Source organism: Globicephala melas, chromosome 11, assembly GCF_963455315.2.
Source record: "Globicephala melas chromosome 11, mGloMel1.2, whole genome shotgun sequence".
Classification (NCBI taxonomy): domain Eukaryota; kingdom Metazoa; phylum Chordata; class Mammalia; order Artiodactyla; family Delphinidae; genus Globicephala; species Globicephala melas.
The window spans coordinates 65,890,311-65,910,654 of NC_083324.2; the positions used below are offsets into that span (position 1 = coordinate 65,890,311).

At 54.0% G+C, this 20,344-nt stretch overlaps 1 protein-coding gene across 5 annotated transcripts in view; it reads right to left on the bottom strand.

The window, feature by feature from the left end:
* CPNE5 (copine 5) overlaps positions 1–20,344 on the bottom strand; it is a 102,167-nt gene that overhangs the window by 3,336 nt on the left and 78,487 nt on the right. For 4 of the 5 annotated variants that reach the window (XM_060307813.2, XM_030870892.2, XM_030870893.3 and 1 more), the window contains 8 exons: positions 18,144–18,205; positions 14,988–15,034; positions 13,185–13,366; positions 12,148–12,275; positions 11,805–11,907; positions 10,976–11,033; positions 10,473–10,546; positions 7,980–9,257 (listed from right to left, as the gene is read on the bottom strand). In XM_060307813.2, coding sequence (XP_060163796.1) covers positions 9,039–9,257; positions 10,473–10,546; positions 10,976–11,033; positions 11,805–11,907; positions 12,148–12,275; positions 13,185–13,366; positions 14,988–15,034; positions 18,144–18,205 — 873 coding nt within the window. In that variant the 3' untranslated portion in view covers positions 7,980–9,038. Of the gene's footprint in view, positions 1–650; positions 728–7,979; positions 9,258–10,472; positions 10,547–10,975; positions 11,034–11,804; positions 11,908–12,147; positions 12,276–13,184; positions 13,367–14,987; positions 15,035–18,143; positions 18,206–20,344 lie in introns of those variants that run through there. The other variant, XR_009565803.2, reaches the window with a different exon arrangement.

The following is a 20,344-nucleotide window of genomic DNA, read 5'->3' on the forward strand; positions in this document are numbered from 1 at the left end:
CAAAGAACTTGCTTTGGTGCTGATTACAAATTGATATGGCCTGTTAATCGCAAAGTACACTGTTTATTAAAGCAGCCCCACTGTTCCGTGCGTGGCAAAGCCGGTGAACCTTGTCACACTCACTGTATCTGTTTGCAAGCATGGGGTTCTTTCGAGCAGAAGCCGATTCCTGGGGAAGAGCGATGTTCTGATGGCCCCTGATATGCTCCATCCCCCCTGTCTCCCTGAGCCCCAACCCCACACTCTTTCCCCAAGATGTGCCTCTAAGGGGCCACATTTGGGGATCCCACTCCTGTCCCCATGCCATGGTGCCCCTGGTGCAGCCCTCTGCCTTGAGGTGTCAATCTCCGGATATACTTGAGGAGCAGCTGGGGTGTGGCTGGTGGAGCCTGGGGAGCCGCAGGGGAAACTGGATTCAGATTATTCAAGGGTCCCTCTTTGGAGCGTTTGTGAGAGTTCCCAGAATTGCACAACATTTGCCTCCTGAAAGGTGGCTGCACATTACAGCCCGGAGCTGGGAATTTCAGTGCCCTTAGGGAGAGTGCTTTGAGAGTCTCAGACAGCCTCTTGGTGTTGGACTATCTCCTGTCATCTGTGTTTGCTGTAAATGTCGATTGTGTCATCTTACCGTTAACCAAAATAATGCTCACCAGGTACTGCGGTCCAGTGTGGGCAGGGTGCTGAGTTTTGTACTTTGTAATCATTCAGGTACTGGTGACTTCCTCAGCTGAATCAGAGGAAACCTCAGTTGCATAGACACAAGCAAATACAGTTCCGGAGGCAGAGGGTAAGAGAGAGAGAATGAAGGAGAAAGAGGAGGGAATGAGATAGAGGAAAGAGACCTCCAATCAATTTAATCAGAGTCTCCACTCTTGGCCCCTATCCCTCTGCTCACTTCTAAAAGACTGAGCTCTCTGTCACTAAAGGCTTACAAGCCAAAGCCAGGTAACACTTGGCAAAGAGGTGAGGTGGGGAAGATTCAGGTATCAGAAGCCACCAGAGGGTTAGATTAGATGCCCTTAATGGATCCCATTCAATCTCTAGGCTAGTAAAGGCAGAATGATTCCTGTGATCCAGCCATTTCTCTTACTGGTCCCGCTCACTGATTCTTTCTTAGCTCCAATGTCTTCTCCCTTCCTGGATCCTGTCAGCCCACAAGCCTCCTTCTGTTCTGAGCAGGTTCTAGGCTGTAGTAGGCTCAGAGAAAGACAGAGACAGACAGAGAGACACGGAGAGGTGAGCTGGAGTAAATGATGCCTGGCCCTGGCTGAGAGTCGGGGGGGGGCAGGTCCTACTGTTGCTAATGGCTCTGTCTCAGGGGTCTGGGGATCTGGCAGGCACCAGCATCTCTGTCCTATGGGCCAGTGAGTTAATGAGGCAGGTAGGCAGGGTGTGATTCCTGGGGGAGCCAGTAGAGTGGATAGAGCCCTTATTCTTTGGGGGATCCAGTATAGAAATGGCCTCTCTGCCTGCCCCTCCCATCTCAGCTCTGATCCCACCTCAGGCAGCTAGCTCAAGTTCCTTGGAGGTGGGGTGCTAGAAGGGTCTGCACACCTGCCCAGAGGCCTCTCCTGGCTTTCTCTGGCTGGATCCAGCTTCTGTGCAGAGTACAGCTGCGGAGGGGGCGCTAGACTTTCCTGGTGTCAGAGGGCTCCAAGTCACTAAGCAGGGCCCGGGAACCTCAGAGCAGCACAAGGCAGGTGAGGAGAGCAGCAGGAGGGACTCAAGGTAGACTTCAGAGTGAACTTCCAGGCAAGTGCTGAGTTCTTAGGGCATGTCAGCCAAGGGGGCTCTGGTCATAACTTAGCTTGAGGCTGATTAAGAAATGGAGGGTGGGACTAGGTTGATGGGTCTCAGGGTGTGGAATAAGAAGGGGAGGGCAGGGGGATAAGATGGAGCCTGGGCAGGGGTGTCAGAGAAGAGAGCTTTTTGGAACTGAGGCTGGGCAGGATCAGAACAATAGCCATCATTTGCCAAGCACCTACTATGTGCCAGGCACTGTTCTGAGCACTTAGCTTGTATTACCTCGTTTAATCCTCACATCACCCCTTTAAGATGGGGCCTGTTATTATCCCCATTTTACAGATAAGGAAAGTTAGGCATAGAAGATTGAGTAGATTGCCCACAGTTACATAGCTAAGCAAGTGGTTGAGCAAGGTTTTAACCCCAGGCTCCAGTGCCCCATAAGCTTAACCCTGAAGTTATAGAGCTTCTTATAGGAAGGCATGGATGCTTAGACAGAGCAGGGGCAAGGTCCTTCGAGCCTTCTCCTTTTCCTTATCCCTTTCCCTCCCCTCCTCTCCAATCATATTTCATATTATCAGCAGGCAAGCCTGGGCCATGTAGAAGAAATAAAAAAGCAATGACAAATGCCTAGAGAGTGGCTCAGGAACACTGTCCTTCCCCTGCAGCCCCTGGAACCAGAGTCTGAGATCTGCGGCTTTGGTGGCAGAATTTATAGAGACCCCCTCTGGTCTCTTCTCAGCTGTTTTCAGGCAAGTGGCTGTCGTTGGGCCCCGGAGACCAAGCAAGTCCTCCAGGCAGGGTTCTGCAGGAGGGACCTAGGGGACCCCCAGCCCTGGCTCTGAGCCAACTACCAGAGGGTTTTCCAGCCTCCACCCCCGGTGTAGGAGAAAAGGGGATGACGACATCAGCCCCTGAGCCAACTCTGGGATGCCTTGACCCCATCTCCCAGCCTGAGTTCTCTCATTTGGGGGCTCCCCATGTCCTCAGCATGTGGGATGGAGTAGGGGTGAGGAGGAAGATCTGACAGCTGGGGTGCAGCACTTCCCCCCGCCCCCCACCAGGTAACCCGCATAGCATGACCGTAGAGGCAGTGGTTCCCTCTGATATGCTCCATCGCCCCGTCTCCCTGAGCCCCAACCCCACTCTCTTTCCAAACCAAGATGTGCCTCTAAGGCGCCACATTTGGGGATCCCACTCCTGTCCCCATGCCATGGTGCCCCTGGTGCAGCTCTCTGCCTTGAGGTGTCAATCTCCGGATACACTTGAGGAGCAGCTGGGGTGTGGCTGGTGGAGCCTGGGGCGCCGCAGGGGAAACTGGATTCAGATTATTCAGGTTCCCAAGCTGTTCTTTCAAAACTGTCAAAGCCCAAACCAATCAAATCGGGTCTTTGGGGGTGTGACCCATGTATTAGTATTTTTGAAACTCCTCAACTGATCCCAATGTGTAGACATGCTTGGGAACCACTGCTTGGGGCTTTATACCTTCTCAAAGCACTTGCACATTCATTTTCCCACTTGAACTTCAAATTAAAACTTGCTCATTTTTGTAAAGCAATTATACTTCAATAAAGATATAAAAAAAAACTTGCTCATTTCACAGGCAGGGCAAGGTTTTGTTAAAAAAATATATATATATATACACACAATAAATAAATATATATACTAAATATATATGCTAAATATGTAAATAATGTTTATCAGATTCAATTTGTACTCCCTGCAGAAATTTTAGAAACACAGAAATTAAAAAGAAGAAAATGAAAATTACCTGAATCTCATCCTTTAGTGACAGTTACTGTTGACACCTGTTTTGTTTCCTTTATTTCCTCGTTTCCTTAAAGTTGAGGAAACTGAGGTAGAGAAACATGAGGTAACTTTCCCGAGATCATGGAGCTCCCAAGGAGCAGGGTCAGGATTTGAACCCAGGGAATTGATGGGTTGTTGTGAGGTCTAAAGGGGCTGGTGCATGCCAAGGGCACCCACTGTGTGCAGGGGTCTGTGAAAGGAGGGGGCTCAACAGGGAAAGAGGGAGGCAGCCCTCGGGCAGGTTTCTATCCTGTCCTTGTGTGTCCAGAGCAGGAGCATGGAGGCCAACACCACGTCCACCGCCGGGCTCACAGCTACACCTGAGCGACTGCTCCGACTCCTCTTTGCCGGGGTCTGTGGCCTCGTCCCCAGGTGGGGCTGCTGGCGGTGGGCCGGGGTCTGGGCGCCCCCCACCCACTCCTCACCTTGACCAACAGCCTCACGGCGAGCATCACGCTGTCTGACCTGCTCTTCCTGGCCGGCGTGGTGCCTGTGCTCCTGCTGAGCTTCCTGTGGCAGGACTGGTGGCTGGGACCCACCATCTGCACCATCAGCCAGGCTGCCAACACCACCACCATGTTCTGCACCTTCTATGGCATGGTGGCCATGGCTCTTCTGTGCCACGTGGCAGTGGCCTGGCCTGACGCGGCCCTCCCGTCTGGCCTGGGTGTCCGCCTGCTGCTCTGTGGGGCCACGTGGGTCCTGGGGCTCACTGCATCGCTACCCAACTGGCTGCTCCAGCGAGTGGTCGTGGAGGAGGAGGCCCAGGCCTGCCTCTTGCTCCTGAACCCTGCTCAGACCTCCTGCTACTTCACCCTGCTGGGAGCTCTGGCCTTCCTGCCTTGCATGATGGGGCTGGGCTCCTCTTTCAGCCACCTGGGCTGGCTCCTGTGGAGACATACCCGTAGCCCCAGGGGGTAGAACATCTGGGAGCACCGGGAGAACACAGGGCTCATCCTTGTGGTGCCGGTGGTCTTCATGCAGATGTGGGGACCCTGCTCTGTGCTAGGCTATGTGGCAGCTGTGGGTGACCTGCCTGCCATGCTGGTGGCTTTTGTGGCATCCAGCCTCTCCACCATCCTGGCCTACTCCAACTGTGCTGTCAGCCCCATCCTCTGCTTCTACCTCTCTTGCCCCTTCCAGGCAAGGCTCAGGGACCTCTTCTGCAGGCCATTGGCAGCCAGGCATCCCAGGGATGTGGGAGGGGCTGGTGTGGCGATAGAGAGAATCCAGCCTGGACATAACAGGGCCCCAGGAAGCCTATGGGGTCTGGCGGGGGTCTGAGAGGTTAGGCTGATGGGAGAGCTGAGATTCAAGAGAGGTGGGGAGACCCCTATGACATAGATCCCATCCCCTCCATTTTACCAGTTGGGAGACTAAGATCCAGAGAGGGCAGGCGTAGCCCAGCAAAGGTGACACAGCAATTAAATGGCAACTAGGTCGCTGATCCCATTCCACCTTGGGGCTCAGACAGATAACTATAGGCTCCATTACTTTCTAGTAGTATGACTTGAACAAGTCCCTTGACCTCTCTATGCCTCAGTTTTCTCATCTGGAAAATAGGATCATGATAGTACCTTCTTGATGGTGTTGTTATGAAGGTAAACTTTCTTAATACATATAAAGTGCTTAGAAGAATGCTTGGTACTTAGTAAGTACATATGAGTGTTGGTCATTACTATTATTATAATCTTATTTTTATTAATTCAGGGGCATTTGAAGTGAGAGTGGTAAAGGGACTTCTAAAGGCAGAGAAGTGGGTAGAGGAATGATCTGGGGGCTGATCATTCCTGGGGTCCTCAATCCTGGGGTAAGGCCTGGGGATTGAATGGGCTGCCTGGGTAGAGGCTCACAGCCCAGGGGGACCCTTCAGTTGCCTCTCCCTTCTCTGCCTGTCCTCCCCCAGCTCTGTCCCACACACACCTCTCAGCCCAATAAAGGAATATCATAAAGTAAAGTCAAAATGGAGCCCTGAGTCTGGGCCTGTGAATTTCCAAACGCCCTCCTTTCTTCTCTGTGGTTTCTCTTCCTGATGTGGCAGGGGCAGGGGCCCCTTTTGAGGCCCCTTCCTTCTCTCCAGAGGCAACTGGAGGTCTTCACCTCTCCTACCCCATCCCCTCTGAGAAGTTCCCCAACTCCATGACCTCCTCTGGCCTCCTGGGAAAAAGCCTCAGGCTTTTGTGTTGGCCTGGGAACCAGGGAGACTGTCTCTACTGAAATTCCCAAGACAACATGTTCTGCTTGGTGATAGTGTTACAGCCAAACACACACACACACACCCTGACCCCATGGTCAAAACGCTTAGAAAACACTGGGATGAACCAAGTCAAAATAGTCTCTTTGCCACAGGACTAATCAAAGCCTCTAATACCCTGAAGGCCATGGGGACTCTCTGAGAGGGGCTCAGAGTGGGCAGTTTCCCAAAACCCATGCCAGGGAACCAGTGTTCCGTGGAACACACCTTGGGAAAGAACCCAGCTACCGTGTTGAGCACAGTAAAGACACTCTCGGTGCACCAGTGGCAGCAGCTCTGAGCCTCGACTGCCCTGCCAGGCGGCCTTCTCCTCCCGATGCTTTCCCACGGGAGCCCAAGGTGAGGTAAAAACGGGCTGCTGGTTATGGGAACTTTCTTCTTCTCGAGCTATGACTCCAGCCGGTACCCACTCGAAGTGGATCGGAATGCAAGTCAGAGGGGCATCTAATTATAAGGACCGTGGTGAATCAGCTCTAATTTACCATAAAATCATCTAAGAAGCAAGCAAGTCCCAAACTTTGGTATAATTAACACCAATTTCTTGTGATGTGCTGGTCGGGAAAGGCTGCCTGGAGGGCTCATCTGAGAGCAAACTCACCCAGAGAAGGGAGAAATCCCCTTTCCCTGTGATCCTGGTCCCTCATGGTCACAGGGACTTATATGTGAAGAGGGACAAGGAGGAAAGTGGTGTTTACTGTGCACCTAGTGCAGCAGGCCCTGGGAATGTCACACGCTTCATGCGTGCACATCTACGTGTCACTCTGACCACACAACGATCCCGCAAGGGAGGAGTGACAGTCCCATCACACAGAGGAGCAGTAAGTCATCCTGGGCACATGACCTGTGTGGCATTTAGGCTGCCCCAAGAGCCCCGCTTTGGTGGCCACAGATCCTGGTCCCTCTCATTGGTTTGGTGTTGATACCCCAGGGTGGTAGGATCTCCTTGCTTATTGCTCCAGAGCAGGGGTTAGGCCCATGAGGGTGCAACTGTGTGTGAGACAGTGTCTCCAACCTGAGCAGGGCCTGGCACTAATGCTCAGTAAATACTTGTTGAGAGATGAGTGATCAGATGCAGTAAAGTCACCCACGGAATAATCTGATCATGTTACTCACCTCTCTCACCTCCTCAGTGGCTCCCTGATTCACTCAGAGTAATGCTGAAGGCCTTTCTGTGGCCTGCAAGGCCCTGCACATTCCAGATTCTTTACCCCCAACCCCATCTCCTGCATTCTCCCCTCCTTAATGCAGCTTCAACCACACTGGCCTCCTTAATGTTCTTCAAACACACCTCAGGGCCTTTGCACTTGCTGCTCCTTCTCCTTGGAGCCCTTGTGCCTCAGATATCAGCATGCCTCCCTCTCTCATTTTCTCGGGGCTCATCTAACTGTCATCTCCTCAGAAAGGCCCTCCTTCCCTGACCACCTCATCTAAAATATCATCCTGTCATTCTCTATCCTCTTATTCTCTTATTTTTCTTTGTGACTCTTATCACCACCAGAAATTACATTATTTACCTATTATGTGCTTACTGTGTTTCCCCTGTCCTATTTGTGTGTCTGTTGTAAGTTCCATGTGGAGACAGGGCCTATGTTTTGTTCATTGCTGCATCCTCAGTGCCTAGCATAGACCCTGGCACACAGTAGTTGCTCAGTACATTTTTTTGAACAAAAGGATGGAAGAAAGAGAGAGGAGAACCTGAACTCTGTCACACAGCAACATCTGTGCTATTTTTCACAGGAGAAAGGAAAACAAGGAACTTTAGTAAAAGAACCAAATTTACTTCAGTTTAAGGCAAATTCCACACAGAGACTGTCTTAGAGACAGGCACAGGACCAGACAGCATAGAAACACCACCATCATGCATGACAGGAAGGGAAGCAGCGTCTGGCAACAGACGGGGTAGGGCCTGGTCTCCACCCAGGAACGGGAGGTTCAGTGGGCTGAGGAGCCCCATGCGGCAGGAGGGACTGGCATGCATGACCATGTGGGTAAAGGCTGGGCAGCTGGGTGGGCCCAGGGATGAGATCATCTTTCTCACCTTTCCCACAGCAGGGGCAAGGGCTCAGGCTCAGATGCCAGAGCCCAAGGCTGAAGGACGAGGGTGGATTTAGGGTGATGGGATGGAACAGGGTGACCCTAAAACCAAGACGGCCTTAAGGGGTTGCACTGGTGAGGAGTGGGATGGGGGAAGCTGGGCGTGGGATGAATGTGGACTCTCAGGGTATCAGAGCTAAAGGTAAACCCAGGGCCATCTGGTCAACCCTCTTGCCTTACAGATGTGGAAACTGAGACCCAGAAAGTAGAAAGGACTTGTTCAGGTTCCCACAGCCGGCAATGGCTGGAGGCAGGACTTGAACCCAGGACTCCCATCCCCTATCCCCATAGGATAGAGGGGCAGTGTGGGAGTGCTGGAGCTGGGCTGCTTCTTGCCCAGGCCTCCAGGTGGGCAGCAGAAGATGGTGCCCCAAGGACCCTGGGCAGTCTCCGGGGAGAAAGGGGGATTCCTGGAGCCAGGAGCCAACTGTGGAGGTACCTACGGGCTCAGACCAGGGAGAGGCCTGTGGATCTGTGTTCTAGAACCAGAGTCATACTGGGCTTGAGAGGCACCAGAAACGACTCTGTGCCTGAAAAGTCTCCATTCCTTGCCCACCATGTGGCCTCCATCTACTATCACAGCATCCCCTTCATGGGTCTGTAGGACTCCCAATTCATGCAAGGGTCCCAACGAGGGGTCACATGTTTAGGCACTCCTGCAAACCCAGCAGCCTCACAGGGTTCACCGGAAATGGGACAGGATAGATACTGGGTGGGGGTCAGGGGCCAGGTATGGGAGTAGACACCACAGGAGGAGGGGAGGGAGAAGGGGGCCTGGAGGTGGGAGGCTTAGCCCAGGCTTCAGGGTGATATAGGAGCAGACGGGACTACCCAGGTAATAGCTCAGGTGGGCTGAGCGGGACCCCAGTCGTCCTGATTAACATCTTCCTGGCTGGTCCAGAACCAGGTGTCAATGAAAGGAGAGAAGAGCAGGGGCCCAGATCCCCACCTCCACCACCCGTACCCCCAAACTCTAGGGGCTTGGGCAGTATGGGAAGGAGTCTCCAGAAGCCCCACCCCCTGTGGGCCTCCCAGGCACACGTGTTCCAAAGGCTGGGCAGGATGGTCTGTAGCTGGGTCTGGGTACCCCGCCTCCCTTTCTACTGGCCTAAGCCCCAGCCATCTGAGCAGACAAGGCTCAGATGTGCGTGTGCAGGGGGGAAGCAGGGGGCGTGCGGGTGGGGGACTGCGGGGGCGAGCGCTCTGGGGCCGCGGGCAGGGTGCGAGGGCGGATGCCCTGCGCCTTCATGTAGGACACCAGCTGATCAGGAATCTCAGCCAGCACATCGCGGGCCAGGCGCGCCATGCTCAGCACGTGGTTGCCCGTGCGGTCCACATAGTCCCTGAAGGGCACAAACTGTCCAGTAGGGGAGGCAGGGTCAGGCGAGGTCTCCCTCTGGACACCAGTCCCCCAAATCTCCAGGTCTGGGATCCTGTCCCACTTCTCCCCAGCCTCTGCCCACTTCACTCAAGCCCTCCCCGTCATGGTGAATTCTCTGAGGGACTGTATCATAGTCCCTGTTCTGTCATTCACTCAACAAATAACTTACTGCACACCTATTCATGCCAGGAAACAATACACCACTGAACAAGATCCCTTCATCTCTGCAGTCTTGGCACCAAGCAGAGGCATTTAGCAGGCACTCAGGAAATGCTGAAGGAATCCCCTGGCTTCTGGAAAATGGGCCCTGCGGGTCTCCTCCCACCTCTCCTGCAGGGTGCTCTCTGTCTCTGCTTCTGCTCTTCCCTTTCTGGGCCAACACCTACAGTCGGGCCCCTCTGGCTTTATCCCAGGAGATGTCTGCCCCCCTTCCCAGTGCCTCAGGCTCACTCCTGCCTCCAGGCCTTTGCATACACAGGTCCCACCTCCCAGACTGCCCTTGCTCCAGTTTCTAGCTCCCTGTCTTTGGTCTCCACACCTGGAATGGCCCCTCCCCCTTAATTTTTTTAATGGGGGAGGGGGTGGTATGGAGAATGTTGGGTTTTTTATTCTGAATCTCCTAAGCACTAGGGACTCCGTGTGCAAGAGATTCACAAGGGATGTGCTTACTGACGTGCATTCTGAGGCTTGACTGGACTGGGATTCCCTGAGGACAAAGACCTGTCTGCTCGTTACATTTGCCATCCTACATGGAGACGTTGGTATTGATTCAATCAACCAAGCAACATTCGTTCTTGGAAAGGGCTGCAGCAACACTAAAGACACCTCCCCTCGCTTCATGGGGTTTGCCATCTCACTTAGGAAGGCAGCCCAGCAGAAAATAACAGAAGGCACAAGTAATCAGGCCTCTGTGCTCTACAGGAGACCCTGGAGGCCTGGGGCTTAGGGAGGGCATGGCAGAGCATTCCAGTCAGGGCAACACGGTGTTAGGGGTGAGTCTCAGACGTGGTAGAGGTGGGTCCAGCCCTAAGACTGACTCCTGTTTCCTTCTGTGTGGCCAAGCCATTCTAGGGCTCCCAGTGCCTCCTTCCAGGGCCCCTTTCCAGAGAAGCCCCTAGAAGGGGGAGTTAGGTCAGCCTGCCTAGAGGGGCTCTTGCATTTTCTGTGGGGCAGGCAGGGTCTGGGCTTCACCTGGACAATGTCCCGCTCGGCCAGCTTTCCCCGGGAGGAGATCCGCACGTCATCACCATCCAGCTCCACCATGGCTGTGGGGGGGGAGGGGCAAAGGCATGGGGTGGGGGGACTAATTCGTGGGCACCTGGGCCTGGCAGGACAGAGACCGCCAGCCCAGACCCCCACGTTAGAGATGAGAAAACTGAGGCCAGGAGATAGGAGGAGCCCAATCACATGAGTCTCTGACTTCTAGCCCATGGTGCCACTCCCCCACCCTCCACAGGCTCCCAGGGTGGAGCAGGGAGGAGTGACTTGGGGCCTCCTCCCCACAGCCTTGGTGTGTGGGTGTGCGGTACACACCTTGACACACCCCTCCCTGTGCAAACAAACGCACACTCACACCCTGCCTGCTCGTCCAGATAGCTGCACACACCCCAGTGTGAGCTCTCACTCTTTTGGGAGGGGACATTTCCAAGGGCCTGAAGCCTCTGGGGGGAACATCTAGGGGGGTGGGGACTCACCATCAAACTCTGCCTGGCCCACGCCGATGATGATGATAGACATGGGGAGTTTGGCAGCCTGGGAGACAACATGGGAGGTAGGCGGGGTGGTACCCAGCCGAGGCGCCAGTTACAAGAAACGGGAGATCACAGGTAAGGACAGGAAGGGGTGATTCAAAAGAAGAAAGGCAGGAGGACAGGGAGGAAATGGAAGAGAGAAGGATGGAGACACACAGAGAAACACAGAAAAGGGGGAGGAGGAAGGAGAGAGGATAGCCAAGGATACAGGGATACCAGAGAGGAAGAGGGGGTGGAGAGGGCAGGAGGGAGAGGGAGAAATGGGTCATAGGTTTGCTTCTGCAAGACACTCCTGTCCCCTCTTCTGCCTCTGGACCTCCATCATGTGGGACAGCTTTTACGTGGGCCCAGAGGGAGGGCCAGCTGTGGCTGGGGCCCCTATATAGGGAGACGACCCGGTAGGGAGAGCCATGTTCCTGGGCCTCCCGCTCCTTGGACCTCCCTCCTCTTCTACCTGGCCAAGCCAGGCTGGGGTTTGGGGCAGCAGCCCTAGAGATGGGTTAATGAGGGCACCATGGGAGTCTGGATGGAGTGGACCATCCAGTGTGATGTGAAGAGGTAGGTAGAGAGCTCGCCAGCCAGATCCTTTATCAGCCGGAACACCCTCTACCCCCAAAACCCTACTGCTGGCCCTCTAGGCTCTACAGCAAGAAGCCAGGAGTGGTTCCAAAGAGGGCAGGGAGAGGAGAAGTCATGCCCCAAGGGTTTCCCTAAAGGAGGAGGGGAGGTGCACCCCCAGGTTTCCCCATGCTCCATCCCCATCCCTGCTCACGTTGACGATAGCCTCCTTGGTCTGTGCCATGTCTGAAATGACCCCATCCGTGATGATGAGCAGCACCGAGTACTGGGAGCCGTCCTGCACCTCGGCCGCATTCCTGGGGCAGGGTGGGGTCAGAGGTCTGTCTGGTGGGACGCTGGGCGTGTCATCCCCCCAACACAAGGACCCTTAACACTAGTGGGGACAGCTCTTCGGTGGGAGGGGGTCTCTTTAGGGTCAGGCTTCCCTGAAAAGCAAATCAGTGGGAAGGGACACTCCCTCCCGCCTTCCCGGGAGGACAGTGGTAGAAGGAAGCACCTTGCAAGCTGTGGGGATGGTCCAGTACCGCCACACTCACCTGGCCACATGGGTGACCACGGGGGCGAAGTTGGTGGGGCCGTAGAGCTGCACCGTGCGCAGGCTGTGGTGGTAGGCCTCCAGGATGCCATCGATGCCACAGCATGAGGGGTTCTCCTGGTTGCCGTTCTGGGGGCACAGAGGGCAAGGAGGCTGAGCCCAGGAAGGAAGGAGGGATGGGAAGGAGGAAAGCTGGGTGGTCTGTGGGGGCAGAGCCAGGGTTGGGGAGGTCAGCAGGCCTGGGCTCTCCTAGACTCTTCTCTGGTGGGGCTTCGGAGGCTCGGGGCAGGGGAGGGAGCACTCGGGGCCCACCGTGAAGGGCAGCACATGCTCTAGGTGAGCAGGGTCCAGACCTGCTCCTTGCCCTACTCCCTGTACCTGCTCAGACAGCATCCCCCTGACCCCCAGAGCCCTGGATGCCTAGGGAAACTCGGGCAAACCCACCACCCCCTAAAATGACTGCAGAGTCTGAGCTGCTCTGGAAGGGCCAGCAGCTGCTCCATCCTCCTGTGTCCTGTGCCCAGCACAGTGCCTGGCACCCTACGGGCATGGGAGGGACATTTGCTGTGAGTGATCCAGCAACTGACTGAGTGTCCCCAGCTCATGGGAGGGAGGGAAAGGAGGTGGCCTGAGGAGCCATCTCTACAGGGCCCCCATTTCAGACCAACCCAGGGAACTCCTGGAACTACCCACAGTTGTCCATACCCAACCCACAACCTTTTAGCCTCATTTCTGGGGCCTTGGGGAATAGTTCAGCCACATCCCCACTCCACCTCCACCTGGGTCTTGTTAGGAAAAGGAGGGCAGAGCCCACTGTGGACGGCTTCAGACTTGGAGGGGACGTGCTCGTGACTGAGGTGGGGAGTGGGTTTCTGGAAGCTCTGACACAAGCTCCCCTACATCCAGCAGGCAGCCTACCTCTGCAAAGACTGCACCTCAAGTCCCTAGGCGGGCAGGATGGGAATGCCCCCCACCCCAGGCCCGTCACCACACCCCCAGCCTGGTCAGCCCTCAGCCCTTTCTCCCAGGACCTCCTACCAGCGGGAACTCATGGGATACCCTGCCGTCAGGGGGTAGTTTGGCCCCAAAGCCAAGGGCGGGGAACATCTTGTCGCTGTCGTAGTGCTGGATGATCTCCCCGACGGCGGTCAGTGCAAGTGCATAGGCGTTCAGCTGGTAGGGACTCATATAGTGCAGAGACGTGGACTGCGAGGGGTTCCCTGCAAGACAGGCCATGGGGACATTTGCCGGCCTGGACACTCCAAGTCACCAGGCTCAGAATGCGGTGTCCAAGGGAACCCTTTTCTTTCTCTCTTACCACACATTCAATCCTTTAGCAAATCATGGCTGCTAAACCCTCAGAATACATCCAGAATCCCACCTATACTTCTCCCCTCCTCCATGATACCACCCTCTTGCCCATAGGACTACAGCAGCCCAATCTCCGTCTTTCCACCCTTGTGTCCATACTCAGCATACCAGCCAGAGTGAGTCTACGTCAAAACTCAGGCAGCTAATCACACCTCTTCTCTGCTCAAAATGCCCCAGTGCTCCCGTCTCACCAGGAATTAAATCTGAAGTCCTTACAAGGGCCCACAAAACCCCACTTGATCTGGCCTGCGGTTACCCCTCTCCTCATCTTCTACCATCCTGTCACTCACTCAGTTCTGGTCTCTCACCGTTCCCACCTCAGGGCCTCGGCAAAGGCTGTTTCTTCTGCTCTGGGACGCTTTTCCACAGATGTGCACGTGGCTTGCTCCCTCACCTCTTGAGGTCTGCTGTGGTCTTCCCCGAGCAGCCTATTGAAAGTTACAGCCTCCTCCATACTCCCTATCCCTCTTCCTGACTTGTTTTTCTCCACAGCCCTTGTCACCACTAATATTGTCCATATTTTAGTTACTCGTTTATTAACAAGAGGCAGTACAGCACAGACAGTCAAGTATTAATCCTTTCTGCCTCCTACCAGCTGTGTGATCCTGCATAAGTTTCTTAACCACTCAGCCTCAGTCTCCTCATCTGTAGAATGGGGGTAATAACAGTCCCCACCTCACAGAACTGTTGTGAGGATTAAACAGATGTTATTATAACTCTCCTCACTGTTATGAATACTACGGCCCCTCCCAGCTCTGACATCCCACCACTCTGTGATGGGAGGGCCCGCAGCCATGAGGGGGGGTGTTTCTGACACACCTGTGGAATACGAGACCTGGGCATCTTCTGATTGGCACAAAAATGAGCATTGAGCACTGCTAATGGGGGTCCAGAGTCCAAGGAAGGTTGTGATGTTTCTAACAGTGTAAAGTTTGGCATTGATTGCTCCCGGCCACTTGGTCACAGCCCGACACTGGAGAATGTCAGAGGAGGAAGGAAGCCCGAGCAAGGGTGAGGATCGGAGCTCCTGGGCATTCCTGCCTCCCTGAGGACCACAAGGCTCAGTCTTGCCTCTGGCTCTCCCCTCCAGCTTGTGGGGTGAACTGCACAGGGGCTGTGCAATCTGATCCTGTGAGGAAATACCTCTGCTCCAGGGCTCTCCATGGGCCCAGAGAAGCTGTCCTATTGCCCTAAGGAGAGTGGGTATCCTCAAGGGCAAGGCTGTGGCTCAGGGTATGTAGGCCCAGAGGCCAGATTTGTTAGTGACCATGATCCAATCTGGGGGTACCTTCGCCACCTTGGCTGCATCTTTGGTCCTCTAGGCCTAAGTTCCTCCTCTGCGGTGAGGATGAGGCCAGAGGGTATGGGAGATCTGCTCCCAGCTAGGGCCAACTACCACAGCCCTGAAAAGCCCTCCCCTTTCCAGGCCCCCAGCCCCCATTCAGCTCCTCTGCCCATGCCCCCACTCACCATTGGAGGCTGTGAAATCGATGGCCACCGTGAAGTTGATCTGGGTCCTAGAAGAGGAAGAACAGCAGGAGAGTAACCTGGACAAAGGCAGGCCTGTACTGGACAGGGAGCGAGAAACCTGGCTTCCACCCCAGCCCCACTGCTTGTCAGGTATGTAGCCTTGGTGAAGTCACTCATCTCCAGTTCTGGAAAACCGGGATAGTATCATCAGCTACACCCTCCCCCAAAGGGCTGTTGTCAGCATCAAAAGAGTTAGGCAGTGTGACAGCTCTCTGAAGATGATTATGTTCTGCTGGGCACATGGCTGTGATTTCTTATTTCCTCTCCAAACCCTGCCCCTGAGTCCACCTGAGGCCAGTGAAGTAGGGTTTCCCTGTGTTCCTGGTGCAAATTTGGAGTCAGATTCAGGGTTAAAACTTATTTGGCAAAAAAGAAAGACAAAAAGGCATTGTGCATCTCCTGAGGGAAGAACAAATGAAGCTGTCTTGCCAAAAAACTGAACTGGAATCTAACTGAGCTTCCAGAACTATCTACTCGTTGTTTACAGGAAATGCAGGGGATAGAGGAATATGTTAAATAACACCATGGGGGATGCGGCCAGTAAAAGCCAGTCTGTGGGTCTGTGGGAAATTCTGTAGGAGCGCTACTGGAAGAGCACCCACGGACCAGCAGAATCAGGATCACCTGGGAATCTGTGAGGAGTCTCAGGCCCCCCGTGGACCTACTGAATCCAAATCCCTTGGTGCGGTGCAGGAATCTCTTTTAGCAAATCCTTCAGGTGCTTGGGGGAATCACAAGATGAAAAGATAATTAGGAATTCCCTGGCAGTCCAGTGATTAGGATTGGGCACTTTTACTGCCGTGGCAACTAATCCCGTGCGCCACAACTACTGAGCCTGTGCTCTAGAGCCCGTGAGCCACAACTACTGAAGCCCACACGCCTAGAGCCGTGCTCTGCAGCAAAGGGAAGCCACCACAATGAGAAGCCTGCGCACTGCAACAAAGAGTAGCCCCACTCGCCGCAACTAGAGAAAGGCCGCGCGCAGCAGCGGAGACCCAATGCAGCCAAAAATAAATAAATAAATTTATTTTTTTTAAAAAAAAGATGAGGCAGGGCTCACCTCACCTGCATTTAGAAGATGGTCCCTATCAGAAAGCACAGCCCTCTTTCCACTTCATCACAGCTGAGCTGCTGCTCAGGGACCCTTCAATCTCCAGGAAATGTGAAGGACATGGTTAGCAGGAGACCCCACCCAGGGTCTGCTGGCCAGAGACAGTCCTCCCCACACTCTTTCCCCCTCGTCCACTGCCTGGGGACAGAGCATTCAGTAGACTCCAAGCTCTGAGGGAGAAGGAGCCACAAGACAACAAGAGGTGGTTCTGGCCTGCAGGACTACAGCTGAGGGACATTGTTGGCCTGGCTCTTCCAAATAAAGGGTGAGGGGAGAGTCAGGCTTTTTTTTTACTCCTTAAGTAAAAACCTGCTCTGGGTTCTGAAACAGTTCAGAGAAGGAAGGGACTGGATAGCAGCTACTTTTGTGGAAAAGGTACTCCTTGCAGGCTGCTCAGCAACTAGCTCCATCTCGGACTCTGACGTGGGGGCAGAGGAACCCACAGCCTTCCTCCTGGTCCAGGGTGGCGGGGGAGGGAGGCCAGGCAGGAGAGAATCCCTAGACAGAGGCCTCCAGCAGCTGCCTGCCTGGACACACACATCGGCCTCTCACTCAGGTGAGTGTGAAGACAGCAGAGGACGAAAGCCAGGGCTTGCCTCTGTGAGCTCCTTCTCAATGAGACAGCACCCAGCCCTTCAACTCATCCATCTCTATCACACCTCACCTGGGAGCTGCGAGGTGGGCTCATTACTATGGAAGAAATGTGGCATGTGGTGACGGAAAGAACCCTGCTACCGACTAAGTGCTGGGGCCTTGGACACGTCATGTAAAATGGAGATGATCATCTTCACCCAGCCCACTGTGTTCTGTAAATTGGGGGCACTATGCAAATGAGAAGGATAAACAGGATGAGGATTGTTTGAAAATTACCATGGAATATAAGGGGTGGTTGCTTAATAGATGGAGAGCAGATAGAGCAGTTTTGATGGGGGAAGGGAGCCAGGGCAGGGCCTGGAGAAGGCATGGAGGAGGGGCAGGAAAGCCTGTGGGTGACTGCAGGAAGGTCATGTGCTCAGGGGGTAGGAGGAGAGCTCGAGACCTGGGCGCTGCAGGCTCAAGGCAGCAGGGAACCTTGTCATGAGAAAGTAAGTGTGGCTTCCCAGGGCCTGACTTTTCCCTCTGCCCCAGAGAACCAGGCGGCCAAGAGCCCGCTTGGCTGGGATAAGCCTTTGGCAACCGCCCTGCCTGTCTCCTTTCCAGACAGGTGTAATCACTCACCTGGCTGCACCTGTGGGCTCGGCTACCCACATCCGGCCCTGGCACCTGTCCTGGCAGGGAGCGTGCTGGGTAGGACCTCACCTTGGAGTCAGGCTCTCTTTCCATGAGCTGTTGGCTGGAGCCACCAGGCTTCTCTGCCTGCCTGGATGCCGACCCTTCTGGTTCTTTCTGCTCCTTAAACTTGTGTTTGACCATCCCTGGCTCATTTCCCAGTTCCTCCTGCCCTTTGTAGGTCTCTAATGACACTGGGAAGGTTAATCACTGCCCACCCCCCACCAGAGAGACCATCGGTATCAGAAGCTCAGAGCAGGAAGGAACCTTAGAATTCACTTAATTCCAACTCTCTGTGCAGAGGAGACTGATGCCCAGGGAGGGAGAGTGATGTGCCCAAAGTAACCCAGCAAATTCAAGGCAAAGAGGGGCCTAGGGCCTGGGCCTCCTGCCTCCTAGACCGGGGCTCTTTCCACCTCCCTAAGCCCATTTCTCTTTGTCATGGAGTCCCTACCACCTGCAGGTCCCATCTCGGTACAGGGACCTCACGGGACCCAGGCTGGCCTCCGCGGCTCAGTAGTGCCCTCTGCAGCCACTCAGGATCAGGGGCATGCAGGGCTCTGCGTGAGTTGTCTGAGGGTCTGCTCAGAGCCCACGATCGCGGTCTTCGGCCATGGCCTTGAAGAGGCCAGGTGGGGCCAGAGCTGCTCATGTCGATGTGCGGGGCCCCTTCCCTCTCCCTGAGGCCGAAGAAACCAGGCTGCATCTCTTCTCACCCTCCTTTGATGTAGTCAAGAAATGTGCACTCTGACTCCACAGCAAAAGAAAGCAGTGTGACCTTGAAAACAAAAAGACGCTTGGTCAGCGGGGAGCACTAGGCAGAGGGAGAGCATTGCTGACAGCTATGGAGCACCCAGCACGCGCCAGCATTTGCCTGCTTCATTGCAAACAGTGCCCACAACAACTCTGTGAGGTACTATTATTATCTCCATTCTACAAGCAAGGAAACTGAGGCTCAAAGAAGAGATGCGGTGTGTCCAAGGACACTACCAGGACATGGCCGAGTGAGATGGGAACCCAGGTCCGTCTGGAGCCAGACCCTGTGCTCTTGACCTTGATGCCAACTGCATCTTTGGAAGGGCCCTGTCTCTGTCACTGGAGTACAGGGGCTCAAGCCAAGGAATCGAGTTTCCCCTGAGTGGACACGGGTGTGGAGTGTGGAGGGAGGGGGGGGTCTTCCTGACATAGGACTAAGCTCTGTCAATGCTGACAAGCTCCATGCTTCCATGTTCCGCTAACTGTTAATCCTGAAATGTGTCTCTTTGGTCTGCAATTGTTTTAAATCTTACTTGTCCCACCTCATCCCTCCAGCATCTTGATCTCTACCCTCTCAGACACAAGACCCTCTTGCTAAACAGCCTGTCCTTTCCCTGGAGGTAACTGAGCATCTGGGGCCCCCTCTCCCAAGCAGAGGTCTCTTGATCTATGCCCCTGGCAGTTCTCTGGCAACAGCTTTCCAAAGACAGGTAGCTACGTGGCAGCTCTTTATGAAAATGATTTAGGATGGTGGAAACAAGTGAAAAGGTTGGCAGCTAAAATCAATTCAATGAGGGAAGATTGGGGCAGGGAACCTTTTACCTGTGTCAGACAACTCCACTCTAGGATTTGGGGTGGCCCCTCCTGGTACAGATTCAGTCATCTTTATCAACTCAGTGGGAGGCCAGGTAGTGCCTCTGCTTGACAAAGGGGACCAGCCATTAGCCCGAATAATGGGAGGGTCTGTGAGTACTGAGCTGGGCCTTGGAGACCCCCACTCGCTGTGGTTACAGTGTTAGGCACCTGGATGGACAAAGCCTCCTTTCTCTAGGAATGGACTATGACAGTGGCCTCTACTCTGACTGTGGTCACTAGACTCCCTGGGAAGCTTTTAAAACATCTTGCAGCTGGAGTGAGGACCCCAAACCAATAATATGAGGATTTCTGGGATAGGGCTCCAGCCCTGGATTTTTTTTTTTTTTTTTTTTTTTAGGTCCTCACATGAGTCTAACCTGCAGCCAGAGTTGAACCCTGCTCCAGGCACTGGGACGAAGTAATTGCCTAACTTGCCTGGCCATATGGATTGACCCAGGGACTTGGTACTCAAAGTACAGTCCCCGAACAACAGTATCAGAATCACCTTGATGCTGAGTAGAAACGCAGATTCTTGGCATTTTAACAAGATCCCCAGGAGACTCTGCACATAGTAAGTAAGGTATGAGAAGCACAAAATACAGATTTCTGGGGTCCAGCCTGGCTTTCCTAAAATAGAACCCCAGGGAACTGGCCTGGGCATCTGTATTTTAACAAGCATCCTGGACCCTGAGTGATTTTTTTATGGTAAAGATTAGGAAATACTGGAGCAAGGGAAAGTCAGGAGACCTCAGCCCAGTCCTGCTCTGTCGCTAACTCACTGTGTGACCTGAGACAAATCACATCTCCTCTCTGGGCCTCAGTCTCTTTCTCTCTAAAGTAAGAAAGCTGGATGAGATCAGTGGTTTTCAACCTTTTTTTTTTCAGCTGTACATCTAATATTTCTTAGCTGGGGAACGTGTTGCCTCTCCTAGGGGCATTTGGGAATGTGAGGGAGAGTTTTGGGGTCTCACAATGACTGGGGCTCTATTGCTAGCTATGGGCTGAGGCCAGGGGTGCTAAGCATCCCACCATGTATGGGGAAGTCCTGTGAGACAAAGAATTATTCTTCCCCAAATACTGATAGCATCCCCACTGAGAAACACTGCAGCTTCAGACAAAAGAACTATCACTCCAAGCCTGCGTGTGAAACAATTACAATCAGAGAAGCAGTGGTCAGCCCCCTCTGAAGGAGCAGAGTACTTTGCAGTTTACAGTCCTGCATCTCCCATGTGTCTGCCACAGCCACCCTGTGCATTAAGCAGGGGAGGGATGATGTATTAGCCCCATTTTACAGATGGAGAAAATA